At 45.5% G+C, this 25189-nt stretch overlaps 2 protein-coding genes across 4 annotated transcripts in view; one reads left to right on the top strand and one right to left on the bottom strand.

Moving 5' to 3' along the window:
- The window catches only part of LOC110522550 (exostosin-like 3), a 54135-nt gene extending 36088 nt beyond the window's left edge, over positions 1–18047 (top strand). The window contains exons 2-6 of the mRNA XM_036976152.1: positions 1337–3934; positions 4920–5047; positions 11693–11837; positions 11979–12107; positions 13459–18047. Of these exons, the coding sequence (XP_036832047.1) occupies positions 1793–3934; positions 4920–5047; positions 11693–11837; positions 11979–12107; positions 13459–13668 (2754 nt within the window). The 5' untranslated portion in view covers positions 1337–1792 and the 3' untranslated portion in view covers positions 13669–18047. The remainder of the gene's footprint in view (positions 1–1336; positions 3935–4919; positions 5048–11692; positions 11838–11978; positions 12108–13458) is intronic.
- Positions 18048–19201: 1154 nt separating this feature from the next.
- The window catches only part of LOC110522546 (synaptotagmin-14), a 23675-nt gene continuing 17687 nt past the window's right edge, over positions 19202–25189 (bottom strand). For 2 of the 3 annotated variants that reach the window (XM_021600998.2, XM_021600999.2), the window contains 4 exons: positions 24929–25106; positions 23433–23489; positions 23094–23209; positions 19202–22973 (listed from right to left, as the gene is read on the bottom strand). In XM_021600998.2, the coding sequence (XP_021456673.2) occupies positions 22773–22973; positions 23094–23209; positions 23433–23489; positions 24929–25106 (552 nt within the window). In that variant the 3' untranslated portion in view covers positions 19202–22772. The remainder of the gene's footprint in view (positions 22974–23093; positions 23210–23432; positions 23490–24928; positions 25107–25189) is intronic. The other variant, XM_036976153.1, reaches the window with a different exon arrangement.

The following is a 25189-nucleotide window of genomic DNA, read 5'->3' as shown; positions in this document are numbered from 1 at the left end:
TAGCCACTTCTGCAGACTAGTCCAATGACTGGTGCAGTCTTCGTCAGGGCTAGGAGTTTTTCAGGCTCATCAACAAATGAACCTTTTCTGTTGCCAAGGTAAACACGTACTCCATCACACTTCGTCTTTTATGAAGATATATGTCAGTGTGAACTCTCCAATCTGATTTCCATTCTGTGATGTTAGCCAGATCAGGATGTTGTGGGTTTAGCGTTCAGGCCTATTTGATAAGACCTAGCCACCAACATCTGCAGGTGTAGCAGTGAAGATACTACACCGTGACCTTGTTGCCTTGTCAGAGACTGGAACCAGCATTGATTAGTTTGTGTTCTATGCCTTTTTTTTATTTTGGTCTGCCAGATGGTAGGCTATTTTCATTCTTCACTGATGCATTAGGGCTGTTGTCTGAGGAGTAATACCCAACATTTTATTTTAGGTGTCCTCCCGTTCACCACTGCCCTTTACGCTGAATCAGTCTCTTATCTGCACTAGGATTTATCTGCTTATAGCAAACCTAAACCTTTTTTGTTGCTGTTTACCCCAACACAGAGAAGAATAGTCGGTATTGTGATTCTGCAGCCTCTTTTGTTTTTGCGCTGTTCAGGAGGAAGACCTGTCTGGTAAGTGATGTGAAAGCTGGTGAGGAGGAGAAAGCCCTCGTTCCAAATAAGGATGTAGAGTCGAGGAAGGAGATGCTGTTGGTAGAATCTTACCTTGTCAGCAGTTTTGATACAGTACGCCCAGTGCTGCTTTTCAGATCATTTACTGATCTCAGGCCTGTAGAGAGAAATGAAAAACTAGGCTGTGTGTTGTAATGAAGTAAATTATGCAGTATATAGGACTTTTAAATGAACTTTAAACATCTATCACTCACACAAAAGCACACATTTGAATTCTTGACAATGTTATTTATCCTAGTGACATCCTCAGTGAGTGTATTGTTCTGGTTTGATGCCTATTTGGACTATGATGTGAAGGCTAAACTTTCCGTGAGTTTATTAATCTGATATACTAAGAATGCCAGCCAAAGGCTTTCCCACGCTGTAAATCAGATTGTCTTTTACGATTATTACGTCACACTGTGCGATGTTACCAAATTACAATCTTGTTATCAACCTGGCCAGATGGTACATTTTGCTTCCGTTCTGTCATCACATTCTGCGATTGGCTTGCGAGGCTATGTCAACCAATGTAGGCTACGTCAACTGCAGAGGTGTATTTGATCTGCGTATGTGCCAGCGCCAGCAGCTGAGACTGCAATATCCTACAGTATGTGCAGGCCTTTAGGGACCTTATATATTCTCATTTTGACATACTTTTTCTGTATCTGTTTTAGGTTTTGACATTTGGAGGCCTTTCGCTCTTCGGCAGACCCACTCGGACCCAGATAATGGGCACAACCTGGGCAGGAGCGGCCGACCGATGATGACACTCTGCTGCACTGTGACCAGCCATGCTCTCGTCCAAGGCGTTTCTCAGAAGGGGCTCCCCTCTCCGACACTGTGCTTACATAGGCCAGGAATACAACCACATCATACAAAAGGAATGATGGCATGGACTTGTCTGAACTATGGCACACCTGCAGGATAAAGGTGAGGTCCCCCGACATCTGATACCAAAAGCAAAACCAAGATCAAGTAGATCTACATTTTATAAGGAAAAAACAAGTCGATGAACAACTGATGGTTTAGCGTCCACACTTTCACCATGTTGACGAGGTTGCACCATGGCTGCTGATTCCCGTAGACTAGTAGACTCTTCGGTGCGGCACTGAGCCCAGTGACCCTAACCCATGATGCAGCGTAACGGTGGCGGGGTGGGGGCTGGTGGCCAGCCGTGGGTGCTGCGGCGCGTGCGCCTCACCTGGCTCAGCTTCATGCTCTTCTTCATCCTGGTCTTCTTCCCGCTCATTGCCCACTACTACCTCACCACCATCGACGAGGCAGGCGGCCCCGACAAGCGCATCTTCGGCCCTCGGCCCGGCGGTGAGCTGTGCGAAGCCAAGCACGTGCAGGACCTGTGCCGCATCCGCGAGTCGGTCAGCGAGGAGCTGCTTCAGCTGGAGGCCAAGCGGCAGGAGCTGAACGGGGAGATCGTCCGACTCAACCTGCGTATCGAAGCGTGCAAGCGTAGTATCGACAGTGCCAAGCAGGACCTGCTGCAGTTGAAGAACGTCATCAGCCAGACGGAGCACTCATACAAGGAGCTGATGGCCCAGAACCAGCCCAAGCTCTCGCTTCCCGTGAGGTTATTACCTGACAAGGATGACCCAGGACTACCCCCGCCCAAGTCTGCCCACGTCTGCCGCCTGCGCTCCTGCTTCGACTACGCCCGCTGCCCGTTGACCTCTGGCTTCCCTGTGTACGTCTACGACACGGCCTCCTACCCCTGGGGTGAGTCCCTGGACCCACTGGTCAGGCAGGCCTTCGCCACCTCGGTGAAGAGCAGCATCTACGTGACGGACAACCCCAGCATCGCCTGTCTGTATGTGGTGCTGGTGGGGGAGCTGCAGGAGTCTCCTTCCTCCCCCCTCCCGGCCCCCTCAGCGCTGGAGAAGCAGCTGAAGGCTCTGCCGTACTGGAGGTCTGACGGACACAACCATCTCCTGGTCCACCTTTCCAGGAAGTCCATGACACAGAACTTCCTGTACAATGTGAGCACGGGCCGGGCGGCAGTGGCCCAGTCCACCTTTCTTGAACAGCAGTACCGCGAGGGCTTTGACCTGGTGGTGTCCCCACTGGTCCATGCCCTCTCTGAGCCCAACTTCCTGGAGGTGCCGCCCCAGGTGCCCGTCAAGAGGAAGTACCTGTTTACCTTCCAGGGCGAGAGGGTGGAGTCTCTGAGGAGCAGCCTGCAGGAGGGGCCGCCTCAGTCCTTTGAGGAGGAGATGGAGGGAGACCCGCCAGCCGACTACGACGATCGCATCATCGGAACGCTTAAGGCAGTGCAGGACAGCCGCCTGGACCGGGTGCTGGTGGAGTTCACCTGTAAGAGCCCGCAGCCCAGCCTGCCCACAGAGTGGGCCCTGTGTGGGGAGAGGGAGGAGCGGCTAGAGGTCCTTAAGGCCTCCACCTTTGCCTTGGTCATCTCCCCCGGGGACGGTCAACTGATGGCCTCAGCGGGCAATGGCATGAGGCTGTTTGAGGCCCTGGAGGTGGGGGCCATCCCTGTGGTACTGGGGGACCATGCCAAGCTGCCCTACCATCAGCTGGTCCACTGGAGCGAGGCGGCCATTATGGTGCCCAAGCCCCGCATCACCGAGCTGCACTTCCTGCTACGCAGCCTATCAGACAATGACCTGCTGGCCATGCGGCGACAGGGCCGCTTCCTGTGGGAAACCTACTTCTCTACCTCAGAGAACGTCCTGGGCACAATTCTGGCTAGCGTCCGGACCCGCATCCAGGTGCCCCCAGCGCCCATCCACGAGGAGCCCGCCCAGGAGATCCCCCACAAGGCGGGCAAGATGGCGGGCACGGATGCTAACATGGGCGACAATGGCGACCTGGACCTGGGTCCCGTGGAGACGGAGCCACCCTACGCCTCACCACGCTTCCTTCGAAACTTCACCTACACAGCATCCGACACCTACCAGACCTGGAACCGCGCCCCGGGGCCTTTCCACCTCTTCCCTCACACGCCGCTGGACCCGGTGCTGCCCTCGGAGGCCAAGTTCCTGGGTTCGGGCACGGGCTTCCGCCCCATTGGCAGTGGCACGGGTGGCTCGGGGAAGGAGTTTCAGGCAGCGCTGGGTGGGAATGTGCCCCGGGAGCAATTCACCGTGGTCATGCTGACCTATGAGAGGGAGGAGGTTCTGATGAACTCCCTGGAGAGGCTCAACGGGCTGCCTTACCTCAACAAGGTGGTGGTGGTGTGGAACTCCCCCAAGCCTCCTTCAGATGACCTGCTGTGGCCAGACATCGGCCTGCCCATCGTGGTGAGTACCTTCCGCCGTCGCTGAATACCAAACATACCCCTGCTGCTTAGTGCTCTCACTGCTCAGAATGAACAATATTATTGATTGGGAGAGAATACTCTGAAATGCAAAAAGTGTAACCTCAACCTGTGATGTGGTGCAGCAGTCTGAGGCTGTGTGTCTGAGAGAGTGCGCTCTAGTACATCAGGCTAGCTCCTGAAGTTGATTTGATCTGCTCTCCCTGCTTCACTTTGAAGCTTTTCCCTACAGGTCTGCAGGCCAGCCAGTCAAAATACACCCACTGATATAAAAGGAAATATAACATGTTTAGTCCACAGCAAAGGTCTGGCTTTTATAGTAGATGAGAAGTTAAACAGAATATTCAAGAACCCCAAATGACACAGTCTGTGGGCGAGATTCACTCTCTGCAGGGTGTTGTGATGGGAGGATAGTTGAATGATCTTGAATTAATAGCCTAATTGGTTGACACATTTTAAAATCCTCTTAAATATTTATTGCTATTGGACATACCTTGTTTTTAAAGAGCGGTTAGTCTAAGAATGTTGTTGAGAAAGGGGGGCTGAGTGGTTTGGCCCATGGTTTACTACCCTGTGCTCTAGGCCTACTTTAATGAAATTCCACATTAGGACTCATAGGATGCAAAACACATTGTTTTTGCTCTGTACTGGAAGTCCTCTATTTTGAAAATGTGCCTGCTGGCATGCACACATTATTGGGATTGTATGAATACAAGTACAAATGAACTAATTAACAAAATACTAAAAGATGTTTTTTCAGTGAAGATTCCTGTGGACTTCCAGTCTTTGCGCTAACACAAGTTAGCGATGGCTCCAGAAAATACCTTCAACTTCCTTCAAACTGCACACAGAGACATAAAAATGGTATCCATGAGTTCATCTATGAGTTAATTTGACTCTGAGGAAGTAGACAAAAGGGCATTGCCAAGATGTTGCACTATCCCTCTAACATGTCTCCTGTCCTGCAGGTGGTGCGCACGGAGAAGAACAGCCTCAACAACCGGTTCCTGCCCTGGGACGTCGTGGAGACAGAAGCCATCTTGTCCATCGACGACGACGCCCACCTCCGCCACGACGAGATCATGTTCGGGTTCAGGTCAGTGGGGGGGGGGTGGGCAAAGCCAAAGTTCTTTGGAAAAAGAAAGTGCCATATGTTTTGTGTCTCATAGATTTATAAATATACATTTTTCTTTGGAACCCAGCAGACAGATTATCTGTCTACAGATAATGACAAATGTGTGAATTGACACTTATTCCAAAATATGTTTTAAAACTCTAACATTCAGAGAGCTAATATCTATACCATACATGTCAGTCTCTCTTGGCTAAATGTAGAGGAGAGACTGACTGCATCACTTCTTGTTTTTATAAGAAACATTGTTAAATTCAAAATGTTTGCATAATCAACTTACATAGAGCACTGAGACCTTCAGTATTATATAGAGCCATGATTACGTGGAACTCCTTTCCATCAAAGATATTGTGTGTATGTACTGATATGTAGGTTGTATGGGACGTTTTACATTTATGTAGTTCAGTCCTTGAGCTGTTTTTGTGGACCCCAGGAAGAGCAGCTGCTGCAACAGCTCGTGCGGATCCTAATAAAATACCAAATACCAACCACACTGACATTGAAAAGCATTTGAAGCACAGAATATACCACACAAAACAAACACATCTCACTGACCCTGACAGATCAACAAGAGAAAAATGGACCATGTTGAATTTTCAAGCACCACCCGAGCTAGACTTGCCTCACCATGAATATATACAGTGCATTCGGAAAGTATTCAGACCATTTACTCAGTACTTTGTTGAAGCACCTTTACAGTGATTACAGCCTCGAGTCTTGGGTATGGCGCTACAAGCTTGGCACACCTGTACTGGGGGAGTTTCTCTCATTCTTTTCTGTAGATCCTCTCAAGCTCTGTTACGTTGGATGGGGAGTGTCGCTGCACAGCTATTTTCAGGTCTCTCCAGAAATGTTCGGGTCGGGTTCAAAGGGTTCAAGTCCTGGCTCTGGCTGGGCCACTCAAGGACATTCAGAGACTTGTCCTGAAGCCACTCCTGCGTTGTCTTGGCTGTGTGCTTAGGGTTGTTGTTCTGTTGGAAGGTGAACCTTCGCCCCAGTCTGAGGTCCCGAGTGCTTTGGAGCAAGTTTTTAATCAAGGATCTCTCTACTTTGCTGCATTCATCTTTCCCTCGATCCTGACAAGTCTCACAGTTCTTGCCGCTGAAAAATATCCCCATAGCATGATGCTGCCACCACCGTGCTTCACCGTAGGGATGGTGCCAGGTTTCCTCCAGACGTTTCCTTGATCAGACCAGCGAATCTTGTTTCTCATGATCTGAGAGTCCTTTAGGTGCCTTTTGTCAAACTCCAAGCGGGCTGTCATGTGCCTTTTACTGAGGAGTGGCTTCCGCGTGTCCACTCTAACGTAAAGGCCTGATTGGTGGAGTGCTGCAGAGATGGTTGTCCTTCTGGAAGATTCTCCCATCTCCACAGCGGAACTCTGGAGCTCTGTCAGAGTGACCATCTGGTTCTTGGACACCTCCCTGACCAAGGTCCTTCTCCCCTGATTGCTCAGTTTGGCCGGGCGGCCAGTTCTACGAAGAGTCTTGGTGGTTCCAAACTTCTTCCATTTAAGAACAACGGAGGCCACTGTGTTCTTGGGGACCTTCAATGCTGCAGACATATTTTGGTACCCTTCCCCAGATCTGTGCCTCGACACAATCCTGTCTCGGAGCTCTATAGACAATTCCTTTGACCTCATGTCTTGGTTTTTGCTCTGACATGCATTGTCAACTACGGAACCTTATATTGACGTGTGTGCCTTTCCAAATCATGTCCAATCAATTGAATTTACCACAGGTGGACTCAAACCAGGTTGTAGAAATATCTCAAGGATGATCAATGGAAACAGGATGCACCTGAGCGGAGTATTTAATCATTTTTAGAATAAGGCTGTAATTAAACAAAAACATACTTTACGAATGCACTGTAATACCATATATAAAGCTACGTTCTTGGATAAAAATAAATAACAAAATGGCCGTGCTAGGGAAATGTAACCCATCCCAAATCCATAGACGGCGCTCTACATACAATGACTGAACATATTTTTACAAAATCTTAACCATATTTTGAAGCTATGCATTGTTTACATTCTTGCTGTTTTTAAACAATGGAGAAATAAAACCTCAGCCTATATTTTGGGTAATGGTAAAGACATGGTTATGCTATGTCCCTCAGGCATTTCTAAGTTACATTCTTCAAGGATCAATGGGTGTAAATATCAAGGATTTAATTTACTATTGAACAGCTTTAAATCCCAGGCTGTAGCTTTAAGTACCGTTTAAAGCCTAAGTGGGGACTTGTGATTATGTGAACAGCACTCTGTGCATCATCTAAAGGTTAGCCACTGCAGCATGTCCGGGCAGGCAAAATGCTGCACTGTATGAATGGTGTAATTTGTCATGAATTATCCTGAACTCTCCTGGAATGTTTCTCCTCTCCTGGAACTGACCTGGAATGTTTCCCCTTACCTAGAACTCTCCTGGAATGTTTATCCTCACCTAGAACTCTCCTGGAATGTTTATCATCACCTAGAACTCTCCATGAATGTTTCTCCTCACCTAGAATTCTCCTGGAATGTTTCTCCTCACCTAGAACTCTCCTGGGATGTTTCTCCTCACCTAGAACTCTCCTGGAATGTTTCCCCTCACCTAGAACTCTCCTGGAATGTTTCTCCTCACCTAGAACTCTCCTGGAATGTGTATCCTCACCTAGAACTCTCCTGGAATGTTTATCCTCACCTAGAATTCTCCTGGAATGTTTATCCTCACCTAGAATTCTCCTGGAATGTTTCCCCTCACCTTGAATTCTCCTGGAATGTTTCTCCTCACCTAGAACTCTCATGGAATGTTTCTCCTCACCTAGAACTCTCATGGAATGTTTCTCCTCACCTTGAACTTTCCTGGAATGTTTCTCCTCACCTATAATTATCCTGGAATGTTTCCCCTCACCTAGAACTCTCCTGGAATGTTTCTCCTCACCTAGAATTCTCCTGGAATGTTTCCCCTCACCTAGAACTCTCCTGGAATGTTTCTCCTCACCTAGAACTCTCCTGGAATGTTTCTCCCCACCTTGAACTCTCCTGGAATGTTTCGCATCACCTAGAATTCTCCTGGAATGTTTCTCCTCACCTAGAACTCTCATGGAATGTTTCTCCTCACCTAGAACTCTCATGCAATGTTTCTCCTCACCTTGAACCTTCCTGGAATGTTTCTCCTCACCTATAATTCTCCTGGAATGTTTCCCCTCACCTAGAACTCTCCTGGAATGTTTCTCCTCACCTAGAATTCTCCTGGAATGTTTCCCCTCACCTAGAACTCTCCTGGAATGTTTCTCCTCACCTAGAACTCTCCTGGAATGTTTCTCCCCACCTTGAACTCTCCTGGAATGTTTCGCATCACCTAGAATTATCCTAGAATGTTTCCCCTCTCCTAGAACTCTCCTGGAATGTTTCTCCCCACCTTGAACTCTCCTGGAATGTTTCTCCCCACCTTGAACTCTCCTTGAATGTTTCGCCTCTCCTAGAACTCTCCTCATATGTTTCGCCTCACCTAGAACTCTCCTGGAATGTTTTTATTTTTTTATTTTACCTTTATTTAACTAGGCAAGTCAGTTAAGAACAAATTCTTATTTTCAATGACGGCCTAGGAACAGTGGGTTAACTGCCTGTCCTCACCTAGAACTCTCCTGGAATGTTTCTCCTCACTTAGAACTCTCCTGGAATGTTTCCCCTCACCTAGAACTCTCCTGGACTGTTACCCGATCATCTAGAACTCTCCTGGACTGTTACCCCATCATCTAGAACTCTCCTGGAATGTTGTTTCTCCTCACTTAGAACAACCGCTCCACTGGGAATTTATAAAGCATGCATGTAATGAGAATGTGCTAGATCGCCAAGGAAAAGGTCTGATGTTTGATAGGAGTATATACTTGACGTGTGTGCACTTATGGAGAATTCCTCTGTTCACCAGAAGTAGAAATGTAGGTAACTCCAGAAGAGGTGTGTGTGCATGCAGAGAGGACACCCCCTCAGAGATGAGGGTGGGTGCAGTGTGTGGGAGATAAACGAATGCACAACGCATACCTCTATACAGCTCTTCTCCTTGTAGATTGCTGTCTTTGCTGATGAGCTGTAGAGACCTTGTTGTCAGCTAAATAATTTTCATTATAGGCCTTCATGTACAGTACAATATGTATATATTGTGGTCACATTTTGATTAAATTCTCCGCTCATTCCCCCCTGTATAATGCTGACTTTTCCTCTACATAATTGAATAAAACTGTATAAGTCTGGTTGGTTTCAGAATATGGTTAGTAACTGCATACCAGTCTGGTTTGTATCAGAGTGTGGTTAGTAACTGTATTCCAGTCTGGTTTGTATCAGAGTATGGTTAGTAACTGTATAACAGTCTGGTTTGTATCAGAGTATGGTTAGTAACTGTATTCCAGTCTGGCTTGTATCAGAGTGTGGTTAGTAACTGTATAACAGTCTGGTTTGTATCAGAGTATGGTTAGTAACTGTATAACAGTCTGGTTTGTATCAGAGTGTGGTTAGTAACTGTATAACAATCTGGTTTGTAACAGAGTATAGTTAGTAACTGTATAACAGTCTGGTTTGTATCAGAGTATGGTTAGTAACTGTATAACAGTCTGGTTTGTATCAGAGTGTGGTTAGTAACTGTATAACAGTCTGGTTTGTATCAGAGTGTGGTTAGTAACTGTATTCCAGTCTGGTTTGTATCAGAGTATGGTTAGTAACTGTATTCCAGTCTGGCTTGTATCAGAGTGTGGTTAGTAACTGTATAACAGTCTGGTTTGTATCAGAGTGTGGTTAGTAACTGTATAACAATCTGGTTTGTAACAGAGTATAGTTAGTAACTGTATTCCAGTCTGGCTTGTATCAGAGTGTGGTTAGTAACTGTATAACAGTCTGGCTTGTATCAGAGTATGGTTAGTAACTGTATAACAGTCTGGTTTGTATCAGAGTGTGGTTAGTAACTGTATAACAATCTGGCTTGTATCAGAGTATGGTTAGTAACTGTATAACAGTCTGGTTTGTATCAGAGTATGGTTAGTAACTGTATTCCAGTCTGGCTTGTATCAGAGTATGGTTAGTAACTGTATAACAGTCTGGTTTGTATCAGAGTGTGGTTAGTAACTGTATAACAATCTGGTTTGTATCAGAGTATGGTTAGTAACTGTATAACAGTCTGGTTTGTATCAGAGTATGGTTAGTAACTGTATAACAGTCTGGTTTGTATCAGAGTGTGGTTAGTAACTGTATAACAGTCTGGTTTGTATCAGAGTGTGGTTAGTAACTGTATTCCAGTCTGGTTTGTATCAGAGTATGGTTAGTAACTGTATTCCAGTCTGGTTTGTATCAGAGTGTGGTTAGTAACTGTATAACAGTCTGGTTTGTATCAGAGTGTGGTTAGTAACTGTATAACAGTCTGGTTTGTATCAGAGTATGGTTAGTAACTGTATTCCAGTCTGGTTTGTATCAGAGTGTGGTTAGTAACTGTATTCCAGTCTGGTTTGTATCAGAGTGTGGTTAGTAACTGTATAACAGTCTGGCTTGTATCAGAGTGTGGTTAGTAACTGTATTCCAGTCTGGTTTGTATCAGAGTATGGTTAGTAACTGTATAACAGTCTGGTTTGTATCAGAGTGTGGTTAGTAACTGTATAACAGTCTGGTTTGTATCAGAGTGTGGTTAGTAACTGTATAACAGTCTGGTTTGTATCAGAGTATGGTTAGTAACTGTATAACAGTCTGGTTTGTATCAGAGTGTGGTTAGTAACTGTATAACAGTCTGGTTTGTATCAGAGTGTGGTTAGTAACTGTATTCCAGTCTGGTTTGTAACAGAGTGTGGTTAGTAACTGTATAACAATCTGGCTTGTATCAGAGTATGGTTAGTAACTGTATAACAGTCTGGTTTGTATCAGAGTGTGGTTAGTAACTGTATTCCAGTCTGGTTTGTATCAGAGTGTGGTTAGTAACTGTATTCCAGTCTGGTTTGTATCAGAGTGTGGTTAGTAACTGTATTCCAGTCTGGTTTGTATCAGAGTGTGGTTAGTAACTGTATAACAGTCTGGTTTGTATCAGAGTGTGGTTAGTAACTGTATAACAGTCTGGTTTGTATCAGAGTGTGGTTAGTAACTGTATAACAGTCTGGTTTGTATCAGAGTGTGGTTAGTAACTGTATAACAGTCTGGTTTGTATCAGAGTGTGGTTAGTAACTGTATAACAGTCTGGTTTGTATCAGAGTATGGTTAGTAACTGTATAACAGTCTGGTTTGTATCAGAGTGTGGTTAGTAACTGTATAACAGTCTGGTTTGTATCAGAGTGTGGTTAGTAACTGTATTCCAGTCTGGTTTGTATCAGAGTGTGGTTAGTAATCGTGTTTCTCTACGTGTCGTTGGGTTTATCAGACTATGGTCAGTAATCATGTTTCTCTACGTGTCGTTGTGTTTATCAGAGTGTGGTCAGTAATCGTGTTTCTCTACGTGTCGTTGGGTTTATCAGACTATGGTCAGTAATCATGTTTCTCTACGTGTCGTTGTGTTTATCAGAGTGTGGTCAGTAATCGTGTTTCCCTACGTGTCGTTGGGTTTATCAGACTATGGTCAGTAATCATGTTTCTCTACGTGTCGTTGTGTTTATCAGAGTGTGGAGGGAGGCCAGGGACCGCATCGTGGGCTTCCCTGGGAGGTTCCATGCCTGGGACGTCAACCACCAGTCATGGCTCTATAACTCGAACTACTCCTGTGAACTGTCCATGGTACTGACGGGCGCCGCCTTCTTTCACAAGGTACAGTCCCTCCCCCTCTCCCATCATTCAACCCTGTGACCCCTGACCTCTATGCGACATAACTCGCCTGTCTTACTCATCCCAATGTTTCAAATGTTATGTGCCCTAATGAACATGACTCTGGTTGATCCTCTGCTGCAGTACTACGCGTACCTGTACTCGTACGTGATGCCCCAGGCCATCCGCGACATGGTGGATGAGTACATCAACTGTGAGGACATCGCCATGAACTTCCTGGTGTCGCATATCACCCGCAAGCCCCCTATCAAGGTCAGTGGGCCACGCATGCACACACACCCACACCGAACGTACACATTTTGAACACACACACCCCGGGCCCTGCTGATTTATTTTTCTGCTCACTTAGACCGACCATTACTCAACCTGACATGTTCGTTACACTGTTGTGAATTATAAATCAGAACACAGCGAGATTGAATTGTTGCCCTAAGCTTGTGTTTCCCTCTAAATCTATTTGCAAGACATTTCTGACTAGTATTTACAGATTTATGGCTAGTGGACTAATTATACCAACCAAGCCAAGTGGAAGTTGTGAGACCCTCAGTTTTAGCCCCTTTGATATACAGAGCCTTGATTCTGAGGTGTTTCTTCAAATTAGTTTGGGAATTTAAGGACATGCTTTGATGGAGTGTGTAACTTGACAGGAATTCTCTGGTAGGAATTAGGCTGTTGAATAGTGCAGGCAGTGGAAGTAAACTCCTGTAACTAAGTGACTTGAATTTTTCTGGAAAATCAGCCTTAAGAGATGCAGTAAGCCTCCATCTTGTGTGCCGTGGACAATTACATTTGTCATTTTGCAGACACTCTTATCCAGAGGGCCTTTCAATTAGATCTGAAGTGCCTCTCTTCAGGGCACAGTGGCAGATTTTTCACCTAGTCGACTCAGGGATTCTAATCAACGACCTTTCAGTTACTGGCCCAATAGCTTTCTGTGCTAGTATTCATTGACACACACTGAGTGTACAAAACATTAACAACACCTGCTCTTTCCATGACAGACTGACCAGGTGAATCCAGATGAAAGCTATGATCCCTTATTGATGTCACCGGTTAAATCCACTTCAATCAGTGTAGATGAAGGGGAGGAGGCAGGTTAAAGAAGGATGTTTAAGCCTTGAGACAATTGAGACATGGGATTGTGTATGTGTGCCGTTCAGAGGGTGAATTGGCTAGACAAAATATTTAAGTTCCTTTGAACTGGGTATGGAACGGGGTATGGTAGTAGGTGCCAGGCGCACCTTTTTTTGTCAAGAACTGCAACGCTGCTGGGTTTTTCAGGCTCAACAGTTTCCCGTGTGTATCAAGAATGGTCCACCACCCAAAGGACATCCAGCCAACTTGACACAACTGTGGGAAGCATTGGAGTCAACGTGGGCCCGCATCCCTGTGGAACACTTTTGAGACCTTGTAGAGTCCATGCCTCTGTGAATTGAGGCTGTTCTGAGGGCAAGGGGAGGTGCAACGCAATGCTTGGTATACTCTGTGTACGACCGACCATATGTTACGACTGCATGTTCACAGTATCAACAAAGCAATAGAAGTGGTTGTTACATTGTAATTAGATATGTATACACACTCACACCCTCTCTCCCCATCTCAGGTGACGTCTCGTTGGACCTTCCGCTGCCCCGGCTGCCCGCAGGCCCTGTCGCATGACGACTCTCACTTCCACGAGCGCCACAAGTGCATCAACTTCTTTGTCAAGGTGTACGGCTACATGCCCTTACTCTACACGCAGTTCCGCGTGGACTCTGTGCTCTTCAAGACGCGTCTGCCCCACGACAAGACTAAGTGCTTCAAGTTCATCTAGCCCAGTGCTATGGCCCCGCTAAGAACGTTGGGCAGAACAGAGCTAGAGACTGAGGAACTCAGGCAGGACGGAAGAGAGAGCAGACAGGACTGGTTCTGAGAAAGAGGGAGGTTTTGGGATGAGGGCTTAAACCCAGGAATGGATCTAGGATGAATGAGACAGACCACACCTTCACTGGAAGCTGAGAAGAACCTCTGCCAATCATTTCTTTTAACGTAATTGTATTCTTCATCATGTCGTTCATGTGTGTTACATCATCAACTACTACAGATTTCATTTGGCTTGTTATGGGCCTGCAGAGAGAAAGAGGAGAGGACGCTGGCAACACTGCCTGTCCAAGGACAGTGACTTAACTTGACTCTGCAAGACAAACTCAAACTGGCATTGTAAACGGACTGGTTTTAAACTGACACAGGGAGAGAATGAGACAGTGGACTGTCACGTGGGCCAGCCCTGAGCTCCTGAATTACTAGCTAGACAACGGACTGGTTTTAAACTGACACAGGGAGAGAATGAGACAGTGGACTGTCACGTGGGCCAGCCCTGAGCTCCTGAATTGCTAGCTAGACAACGGACTGGTTTTAAACTGACACAGGGAGAGAATGAGACAGTGGACTGTCACGTGGGCCAGCCCTGAGCTCCTGAATTGCTAGCTAGACAACGGACTGGTTTTAAACTGACACAGGGAGAGAATGAGACAGTGGACTGTCACGTGGGCCAACCCTGAGCTCCTGAATTGCTAGCTAGACAACGGACTGGTTTTAAACTGACACAGGGAGAGAATGAGACAGTGGACTGTCACGTGGGCCAGCCCTGAGCTCCTGAATTGCTAGCTAGACATTTCACCCTTTGAGAGAGAAACAAAGGCATACCATTTGTCATTGCACAAATTGTTTTGTTTTTTGTCGTTTATTTTATATTTGTAAACTAATTTGACATGTATTTACTCTACTCTTGTATATGAAACCGTGAGAGAAGCACTGAAGGTCGCAGAAGTATTCTATTCAATGATCTTTTTTCCATGGTGTTTAGTAGTGTAAATCTCCATGTGGGATGGTCAGTCATCACCAGAACCTCTTGTTATTAGCTGACCCATAGAATCACTAGAACGGGTAAAGGTCCTCAGACCATGTCAATTTCACAGTATATTATATTTCTATGGGCAGACCTAAACTAAGCTAGAAAGTGGTCTTTGTCATTCTGTCTTTAAATGACCTCAGATGGAGACTACAGGACCATTATGCCACAAGTTTACCAGAAAAAATCTGTAAAATATTCATAGGAAACTGTATTAGTTGGAATCCCATTACCTAACACATTCATTAAGCCTACAGCAGACTACATTGGTGTAAAGTCAGACCTTGGCTTTTTTCTGACTTTTTGGATGTTAGTGATATTGGTCTACCAATGGTTATTGTTAAATGTCTGAGTAGTCCTAATTAAGTGTTCAGTAATGGAGTAGGGTGACGTTGCCCCTAGATGCCTATCTTGGGTCAGTTTTTAATTTCTCCCACTAATGGTTAATGTTAGGATTGGGGAGGGGAATCTGATTCCAGATCTGGACTTAGGGGAAACTTCCCGCAGGAGCATCAATTGTACAAGGAATTGAAAAATAAGCTTATTTCGGCTCTGAAGATGTTTTGGTGTTTCTGTCTCTCATCATCATGGTCCAATCATGTCGAAGGTTACAGTTTCATTCAGTTTGAACCTTCAAAAGGAGCTTCTTCTCTGTACAGCGTCTCCATGTCGGTCCCTCAAGTTTCATTTCATAACGATTTCATGCTCAATTAATGTTTTTTTTTTGCCAAATAGGTACGATGTTATATGCTGAAAAACAGCACAATGTTTTGTAAAGTGCACAATGCAGTCTGGTACCCCCCCCCGTTAGACGGTACTCTTCCACCTTGGCCACCCCCATCCCCCCCAAAAATAGGTCCCTCGGCTATGAAAATGGCAGCGCCCGCCCTTGTACTATGCAGCCCTTATTACTTAATGTACTTTGACCTTTCCTGGCTTCATTCCATTCATTTGACTGGATGATATAAACTAACAATGCATCCTTTATTTCAGATGATTCAGAAGAGATGACAACACTGTTGATCAGAAAATAGGATTGGTCTTACTCTGGGAGGCTACTTTTCTAGAACTCAACATTATCGCCCCACATATACTTTCTGTATATTTATTTAATTGAATATATTAAATGGATCTTCTAAGGCTTGCTTCTAAAGGGGTTTGTGAATAGAAATGACTGCAATAAAATGGAATGTGATCTTGGTCATTAGCTCTCAGACAACGGAACCTGCTCCCCTGACTGACCCGGCATTACAACACTAACTAACGAAAACCAAATCAAGTGTTATTTGTGACATGCTTTGTAAAGAACTGGTGTAGTCTAACAGTGAAATGCTTACTTACCCTTCCCAACAATGTAGAGAGAACGATAATAACACAAGGAATAAATCCACAATGAGTAAAGATAACTTGGCTTTATACACGGGGCACCAGTACGGAGTCGATGTGCAGGGGAACGAGGTAATTCAGGTAGATATGTACATATAGGTAGGGGTTAAGTGACTTGGCAATAGGATAGATAATAAGCACTAGCAGTAGTGTATGTGATGAGTCAAGAGTTGATGCATAAGGGGGTCAGTGCAGATAGTTTGGGTAGCTATTTGGTTCACTATTTAGCAATCTTAAGGTTTGGGGGTAGAAGCTGTTCAGGGTTCTATTGGTTTCAGACTTGGTGCATAGGTACCGCTTGTCTATGACTTGGGTGGCTGGAGTCTGACAATTTTTTAGGGCCTTTCTCTGACACCACCTGTTATTGAAGTCTGGGATGGCAGGAAGTTCAGCCCCAGTGATATACTGGGCCTCACGCAATGTAGCGCCTTGCGGTATGATGCAGCCAGTCAAGATGGTGCAGCTGTAGAACTTCATGAGGATCCGAGGGCCCATGCCAAATCTTTTCATCCTCCTGAGGGGGAAGAGGTGTTGTCATGCCTTCTTCACGACTGTGTTGGTGTGTTTGGACCATGTTAATTCCTTAGTGATGTGGATGCCGAGGAACGAGACACTCTCAACCCGCTTCACTACAGCCGAGTGCTACGGGTCGATAGTGATTTAGACGGGTTACCTTGGCATTCTTGGACACAGGGTCTATGGTGGTCTGCTTGAAACATGTAGGTATTACAGACTGGGTCCTGGAGAGGTTGAAAATGTTTGAAGACACTTGCCAGCTGATCAGAGCATGCTCTTTGTTCCTGTCCTGTGAACCCATCTGACCCCGCGGTGAATGTTAATCTGTTTTAAAGGTCTTACTCACATCGGCTATGGCGAGCGAAATCAAACAGTCGTCCAGAACAGCTGGTGCTCTCGTGCATTCCTCTAGGCGAGCATTTCGCTCGTCTGGTAGACTTCCGTCACTAGGCAGCTCATGAATGGGTTTCCCTTTGTAATCCTTGATCGTTTGCAAGCTCTGCCACATCTGAGTGTCAGAACCGGTGTTGTAGGATTAGATTTTAGTCTGTATTGAGGCTTTGCCTGGTTGACGGCTCGTCAGAGGTCGTAGTGGGATTTCTTATAAGTGTCAGGATTAGTGTCCCTGCTCCTTGAAAGCGGTAGCTCGATGTGGCATTGACTGCACGTCGTAAAAGTTGCCCTAAAATGCAGACCTGGGATCAGCTCTAGCCTGCACCAATCTTAACCGGATCCTTTGACAGGTGAAAAGCAAAACTGATCTGAGATCAGGACTTTGAGACAACAGTCTGGGTGAATGTGCTCAGTTAAACCGGTTTTATTACTCTGGGTCAATCCATTTGCAATAAGGTGCAGTAGCTTCAGTTTGAGCTCCAGATTTTGCCTGCATAATTACCTGGCTGACAGACTTCTGACATTTCCTGCGGCAGGGAGGGGTCTGGTCGGGTGACGTCTCGCACAGTGCTTTGAAAGTCCCACCGCCATCCTTCCCCTTTCAGTTTTCTTCGGGGCCAGTGGCACAGGAGGTTTTGCCGTGGCAACAAGCGAGGAAAGAGGGCCAGGAAAAAGCCGAAACTCGTTCCTGTAGCCAGGTGTTTACGTGTTCTGAAACGGTGCTCCTGTGACTGTCCCTCACCCAACCCTGGGTCTTGTTCATTATACACCAAACAGACTGAAGCAGAGGGAATATATGGATTTAGTCCAATGAGAAAGGCTTGTTTTAATTGAGTTTTAATTTACAACACTAAAGCTGTTTGCTTGTGTTCGCTAATGAATATGGCCCTGGACTAGCACCTGCAACTACTACTGCCAGCCCTGTTCTGTACCAGACTGACCAATGATGACAGGGTAAAATAAACCATTGAAGGCCAAACATGGAATTAAAGTTGGTTAAAAACATGGCTCTGACTCGTGTCGTTCTTTCGTCGTCCAGCTCCCTGTCTCCACCTTTACCGCAGAAATAGAACAGTAGACCTACATTCCTGACATGCAATGCTTCATTCTCTCAACCCGCGTGTTATTAGCCTCTTCATGAGCTTGTTCAGCTTAGTCGATGATACTGCAAGATAGACTGGGATTTAGTTCAGTCAGCAAACTGGGTCTCAAACTAGACTAGAGCAATGTGTCACCAATCTCACCATGGGAGAATCTCAATTGCATACTCCTCGCCTCCTCAAAACCCATTGGAGGAGAAGGTCACAGGGGAGCGAGCTCTGGTTTTCTCATCCAATCGGGTTTTGAGGAGGCGAGGAGAGTGGACGTGAGGAGTGTGCAATTGAGATTGTCACAGTGACTCCATTCCACAGGACTTTGTGTTGTTTGGCTGTTTGCTGCAGGACACCTGGCCCAATGGGAGTGGGGTGTTGGGCAACATGCCTGAACTAAACACTGAGTCTCTGACATCAAAGAGAGAGGAGAGATTACACCCCCGCACCCCGCTGCTCCAGCCAGGAGTGAGGAGGTTGTTCTTGTTACAGTAAAACATTGGTGCTACTACTAGTGTTCTCCTCTTCAAACATGTTTCACAGTCAAATGTGTGTCCAGTCCTGCTTCAGAGTCAGCAGGACACGTGTCATGATACTACTGTGTGGAATGCTGCTTGTCATACAGTAGGTCTATTCCTCACCAGGGATTCTCCACATAGAAATGGAATAACTAGATTATATTTCCATGGAAGAACATAGTGTGGAGATGTCATGACATTCATGCAGGGTGACAATAGCTCTAATTTGTGACAAATTAAAGGTGCTGGGTTGGCCACCAACCGGTCGATCTCCAAGGCATTCCTAGTCGATCACCAACTATTTCTGTAAAAAAACAACGATAAAGCCTTGTATGCGTTTCACGCTGTTGGCGGTATGTGCACTTGATTCTGCTGCCCTAGTACCGGGAAGGTAAATTGTTCCCAGAGAGCCAATCAAGTGCCCCTATAGGCACACCGCTGGCCAACCAGATAGCTCAGACCATGGTGTCTGCACAGTGTTCTCGAGCCATAGACTTTAAAAATAAGTCTTGTTGCACAGCAAAGAGACCCAACGAACACAGTGAAGAGCTGCTGTTTTTACATGTAGGTTTATGTTCTAGTTCTTATTCAACACTTCAACACCTTTACAAGCCACCAGCACTGCAGCTGCAATGAATGAGTTTAGCAAAGCGTTTCGATAAGCTTGCCTTATTATTATTAGCAGCTTGTCTTTTTTTAAATCGAGGAATATTTCACTTTCTCTGGTCATAGGAGTAACAACATTCATTTGTGCATGAGGCAGAAGTAATACAGTGTAATTTGAGTTTCACCATCAGCTGGAAGACTGTCCCCTTTTCTCCACAGAGGGAAGGAGGGCAGAGGGACCGTGAGTGAGAGGCAGCCTCCCCTCTCCTCCCTCCCTCCCCTCAGATTGACCATCAGATGCAAGCTAATTATTATGCTCACTAATTTGTGCCTCACAAGTAATACAACAAATTATCTATTACCAGTGTGATCATTTACCTAAATGTTCTAAATTTAATTTCAAAATGACCTGAGAAACAACATTGGCAGGGCAATTCAAGCATAGCCAATGCAGTGATAATGTATTGGGCCTCATTGCTACAGAACTGTTTTTAATTGGTTAATGTTGCATAGGCTTAAGATTTTTCAGTCATGTTTATAAAAAAAATCTGAGCGGTAGATCTCAGCTTGCATTTTGACTCAGAAAGTGATCTTGACTCAGAAAAGGTTGTTGACCACTGGGGTACAGTGCTGTGTTTTGATTCTGCAACAATGTTTAAAAGACAACCCAGTGAGCCACAACAAAACTAATACTGTTTTTCTATTCTCAAATGATGATGATTCAGATGACCACAACAAAAAGACGTGTAACAAACAATGCATGGGGAGATGAAACAGCCGTAAAAAGAAACCCCTAAAATAACACCCAAAATGAGTCTGTCAAATGGATATTGCATAATGTAACGAGAATGTAAACAGTGAATAAATAAGCATTGCTCATTAGCATACAGTGCCTATAGAAAGTCTAAACCCCCTTGAACTTTTTTCCACATTTTGTTGCATTACAAAGTGGGATTGAAAAAGACTTAATTGCAAAATACTCCATAATGTCAAAATTAAAAGAAGATTCTACACATTTTGACAAATGAATAGAAATGAAATAACAAAAATACAGTTGTTGCATAGGTATTCACCCACTTTGTTTAAGCAAGCTTAAATGAGTTCAGAAGGAAACTGTGGCTTAACAAATCACAGAAGTTACATGGACTCACTGTGTGACATAATTTGTTAATGACTACCCCTTCCTCTGTCCCCCATACATACAGCACAATATATAGAAGTCAATAGTCAAGTATTGCACTTTTTTTCCCCCATTAATCCTAAAAAATAAAAATACATTTTGACATTTCATCGTATTTTGTGTAGATCGTTGACCAAAGAAATGGAATAAAATCCATTTTAATATCACTTTGTGACACAATAACAGTTTAAGAAATCCAAAGGGTTTGTTGACTTTATCTAGGCGCTGTAGTTGTAGCAGACTGTGACAGGCCCAGCTGGCTCTAACAGTCATGGTAACACTATTCCATTGCAACATCCTCGTTGTCGATGGCTGCGAGCTTCAGATGAGAAATGTCTGATATGCTGGTGTCATTTGAGGACAGTACCGTAGAATTGTCAGCCATATTGAGTGAACCCGTGAGTTGTTCCAGTCAAATTGCCATGTCTGAGGGGTTTGTCCCTTTTAGTCATTCTATTTATATGGTCAGTACAACCCCGGAAGAACGGTTGTTGAAGTCGTTGTTCTTCTCCACACCGTTTGGTCTTCGGTTCAGGATTAAAATAGTCCATTGTAGGAGATACTGTATGTATGGTCGTATTTAGATCATTTTCTGTAAACAATTACATGAAGATATACTATTGTGGACCAGAATCTGGGAAATTAATGACAAAATTGTTCTCAATCTGAGACTGAATGGTCCATTTCATGACCAGAGGTGTCCATTTCATGGCCAGAGGTGTCCATTTCATGACCAGAGGTGTCCATTTCATGGCCAGAGGTGTCCATTTCATGGCCAGAGGTGTCCATTTCATGCCCAGAGGTGTCTATTTCATGGCCAGAGGTGTCCATTTCATGACCAGAGGTGTCCATTTCATGACCAGAGGTGTCCATTTCATGACCAGAGGTGTCCATTTCATGACCAGAGGTGTCTATTTCATGACCAGAGGTGTCCATTTCATGGCCAGAGGTGTCCATTTCATGACCAGAGGTGTCCATTTCATGGCCAGAGGTGTCTATTTCATGACCAGAGGTGTCCATTTCATGACCAGAGGTGTCTATTTCATGGCCAGAGGTGTCTATTTCATGGCCAGAGGTGTCTATTTCATGGCCAGAGGTGTCTATTTCATGACCAGAGGTGTCCATTTCATGACCAGAGGTGTCCATTTCACCTTTGAGGTTATTAAAAAGATGAGTCTAATTTGATGACCCCATCGACCATGACTGGAGCTGGGAGTTTAGCACCAGACCAGTCTGTCAACCAGACCAGTCTGTCAACCAGTCAGTCTGTCAACCAGACCAGTCTGTCAACCAGACCCGTCTGTCAACCAGACCAGTCTGTCAACCAGACCAGTCTGTCAACCAGTCAGTCTGTCAACCAGACCCGTCTGTCAACCAGACCAGTCTGTCAACCAGTCAGTCTGTCAACCAGACCATTCTGTCAACCAATCAGTCTGTCAACCAGTCAGTCTGTCAACCAGACCAGTCTGTCAACCAGTCAGTCTGTCAACCAGACCAGTCTGTCAACCAGACCAGTCTGTCAACCAGACCCGTCTGTCAACCAGACCCGTCTGTCAACCAGACCAGTCTGTCAACCAGACCCGTCTGTCAACCAGACCAGTCTGTCAACCAGACCAGTCTGTCAACCAGACCCGTCTGTCTCAGATTAAGTGGCTGGTTTATAGATTAAAGAGTAGTAAAGCAGCTGTCAGTGAACGGGAGACTCCAAGTGGAATCCACGTAAAGCAGCTGTCAGTGAACGGGAGACTCCAAGTGGAATCCACGTAAAGCAGCTGTCAGTGAACGGGAGACTCCAAGTGGAATCCACGTAAAGCAGCTGTCAGTGAACGGGAGACTCCAAGTGGAATCCACGTAAAGCAGCTGTCAGTGAACGGAAGACTCCAAGTGGAATCCACGTAAAGCAGCTGTCAGTGAACGGGAGACTCCAAGTGGAATCCACGTAAAGCAGCTGTCAGTGAACGGGAGACTCCAAGTGGAATCCACGTAAAGCAGCTGTCAGTGAACGGGAGACTCCAAGTGGAATCCACGTAAAGCAGCTGTCAGTGAACGGGAGACTCCAAGTGGAATCCACATGCTCCTCGAAGTGCTGCACCCTCACACACATCCCACACCAGGTGCATAGTATAGGTGGATGGTTCCTCACAGCTCCTCGTCTGCTTCTCTGAATGAAGGTCATGGAACCCATTCTCTCTCTCGACACTGAGGTCAACATACCCCGCAATCTTCCTCTTCCTCCAATGTATTCCTCCTCCTATTTAACCATTTAATTTCACATATATTTATACAGATTATTCTTTGTTAACAAGATCAAATCTGGTGATTCTCATCAAGACTTGTTCAAGATTCCAAGAGTGTGTGCCAATGGCACACCTGCTGTCCCTCAGCCTCCTTCATCTGGCTCCAGTGTGACTGCTGCTCCTCTCCAGTGCTGTTGAGCCCCAGGGACAGCCAGCCCACCTTCTCCCTGGCCTTCATGCTGCTCCTTCGGCTGTACACCGACACCACCAGGGAAACCTCGGAGAGCTGGAAGAGGGCCACCTGGAAGACAACAGAGATGGGGTGGGTTGTTTCTCTCCGTCTCTATATACCTTCTCTGTCTCACTCTCTCTGTCTCTTTCTTTCTGTCTATCTCTATGTCTCTCTCTGTCTCTCTCTCACCTGAAAGACAAAGGTCTCCTTGTAGGTGGGGTTGGGCTGACCGCGGCACACCGACGTCTTGCACTTGGACATCTCCTTGCCCTTGGAGTCCAGCATAGTCAGCTTCACATAGGTGTCTGTGGACGTAGGGAGGGAGGGAGTGAGAGGAGGGGGAGGCTGCCATCTAGTGAACATTAATGAACATAACAGTGAAGAACGGCCTGTGGATAGAGTGTCATTTTCAATCCCAGAAATGTTTCAGGTTCTCTTTCACAATATGCCAACATTATCGGAGAGGAGCAGACACAGAGTCTCTGGTATAGATAGAACAGGTGTATAAATTGAGAGCAGAGGACTCACCTCTCATGATATAAAGTTGTCCCCCTATTAGCTGTTTTATACAACAAAACAGACCGTCTGGGACACAACACACAGAGGGCCAGGAAGGAACGAGGAGAGAAGAGGAAAACAGAGGGAAGGAAAGAGAGTTTAGAGAGGATAAAAGGAAAGACAGTTTACAGAGGATAAAACACTGTGAAAGTAAGTAAATAAGAGGCAAGAATATAGAGGTTATTCCACCATCATGAATAAAACATGTTATTCAAATCTATGGATTTTAATGCAATAGCTACCCTACTCAATAACATGATCAACTATGTCTTATAGCAGAAGAGAGCAATGCCTTCCATTCCTGTCTCATGTACAGACCTGGGATCAAATAGCACTTGTTTCTTTCGAATACTTAAGCTGCACTTGATTGAGTTTGCCTGGCACAATGGAACCAATGCAGTACTACTTCAACCCAGGGATGCTATAGCTACCCTGATACTATAGCTACCCTGCTGCTATAGCTACCCTGCTACTATAGCTACCCTGCTGCTATAGCTACCCTACTACTGTAGCTACCCTACTACTGTAGCTACCCTGATACTATAGCTACCCTACTACTGTAGCTACCCTACTACTATAGCTACCCTGCTACTATAGCTACCCTACTACTATAGCTACCCTGCTACTATAGCTACCCTACTACTATAGCTACCCTACTACTGTAGCTACCCTACTACTGTAGCTACCCTGATACTATAGCTACCCTACTACTGTAGCTACCCTACTACTTTAGCTACCCTGATACTATAGCTACCCTACTACTATAGCTACCCTGATACTATAGCTACCCTACTACTATAGCTACCCTGATACTATAGCTACCCTACTACTATAGCTACCCTGATACTATAGCTACCCTACTACTGTAGCTACCCTACTACTATAGCTACCCTGATACTATAGCTACCCTGCTACTATAGCTACCTTACTACTATAGCTACCCTGATACTGTAGCTACCCAACTACTATAGCTACCCTGATACTATAGCTACCCTACTACTATAGCTACCCTGATACTATAGCTACCCTACTACTGTAGCTACCCTGATACTATAGCTACCCTACTACTATAGCTACCCTACTACTATAGCTACCTTACTACTATAGCTACCCTGATACTATAGCTACCCTACTACTGTAGCTACCTTACTACTATAGCTACCCTGATACTGTAGCTACCCTACTACTATAGCTACCCTGATACTATAGCTACCCTACTACTATAGCTACCCTGATACTATAGCTACCCTACTACTGTAGCTACCCTGATACTATAGCTACCCTACTACTATAGCTACCCTACTACTATAGCTACCCTACTACTTCTACATACCATTATTAAAGATACAACAGAAGAGAGCCCATCCATATGTGATGTCATCCATATGTGATGTCATCCATATGTGATGTCATCCATATGTTATGTCATCCATATGTGATGTCATCCATATGTGATGTCCACTCACTGGGAGGTTTGTCTGAGGCTGTGTTGTTGAACTGTCTGCCCTGGATGACCTCTGCAGAGAGCCTGCCAGTGGTGGAGTTATAGATTAGGCCCAGCAGGATCTCTGGTGTGGAGTCCCATGTAGAGCGGTAGGACAAAGCTGCCACGCTGCGAGACACACTCACCAACGATCCACAGCCCTGTATAGGGAGACAGGAGAGGACAGCTAACACCACATACAGAGCTACAGAGAGGCCTTGGTATGAGAGTGGCCTTGGTGGGA

This window comes from Oncorhynchus mykiss, chromosome 4 (assembly GCF_013265735.2).
Source record: "Oncorhynchus mykiss isolate Arlee chromosome 4, USDA_OmykA_1.1, whole genome shotgun sequence".
In the NCBI taxonomy this organism is placed as follows: Eukaryota; Metazoa; Chordata; class Actinopteri; order Salmoniformes; family Salmonidae; genus Oncorhynchus; species Oncorhynchus mykiss.
The sequence above is the reverse complement of the archived record's forward strand: the minus strand, read 5'-3'. Positions and strand labels throughout refer to the sequence as shown.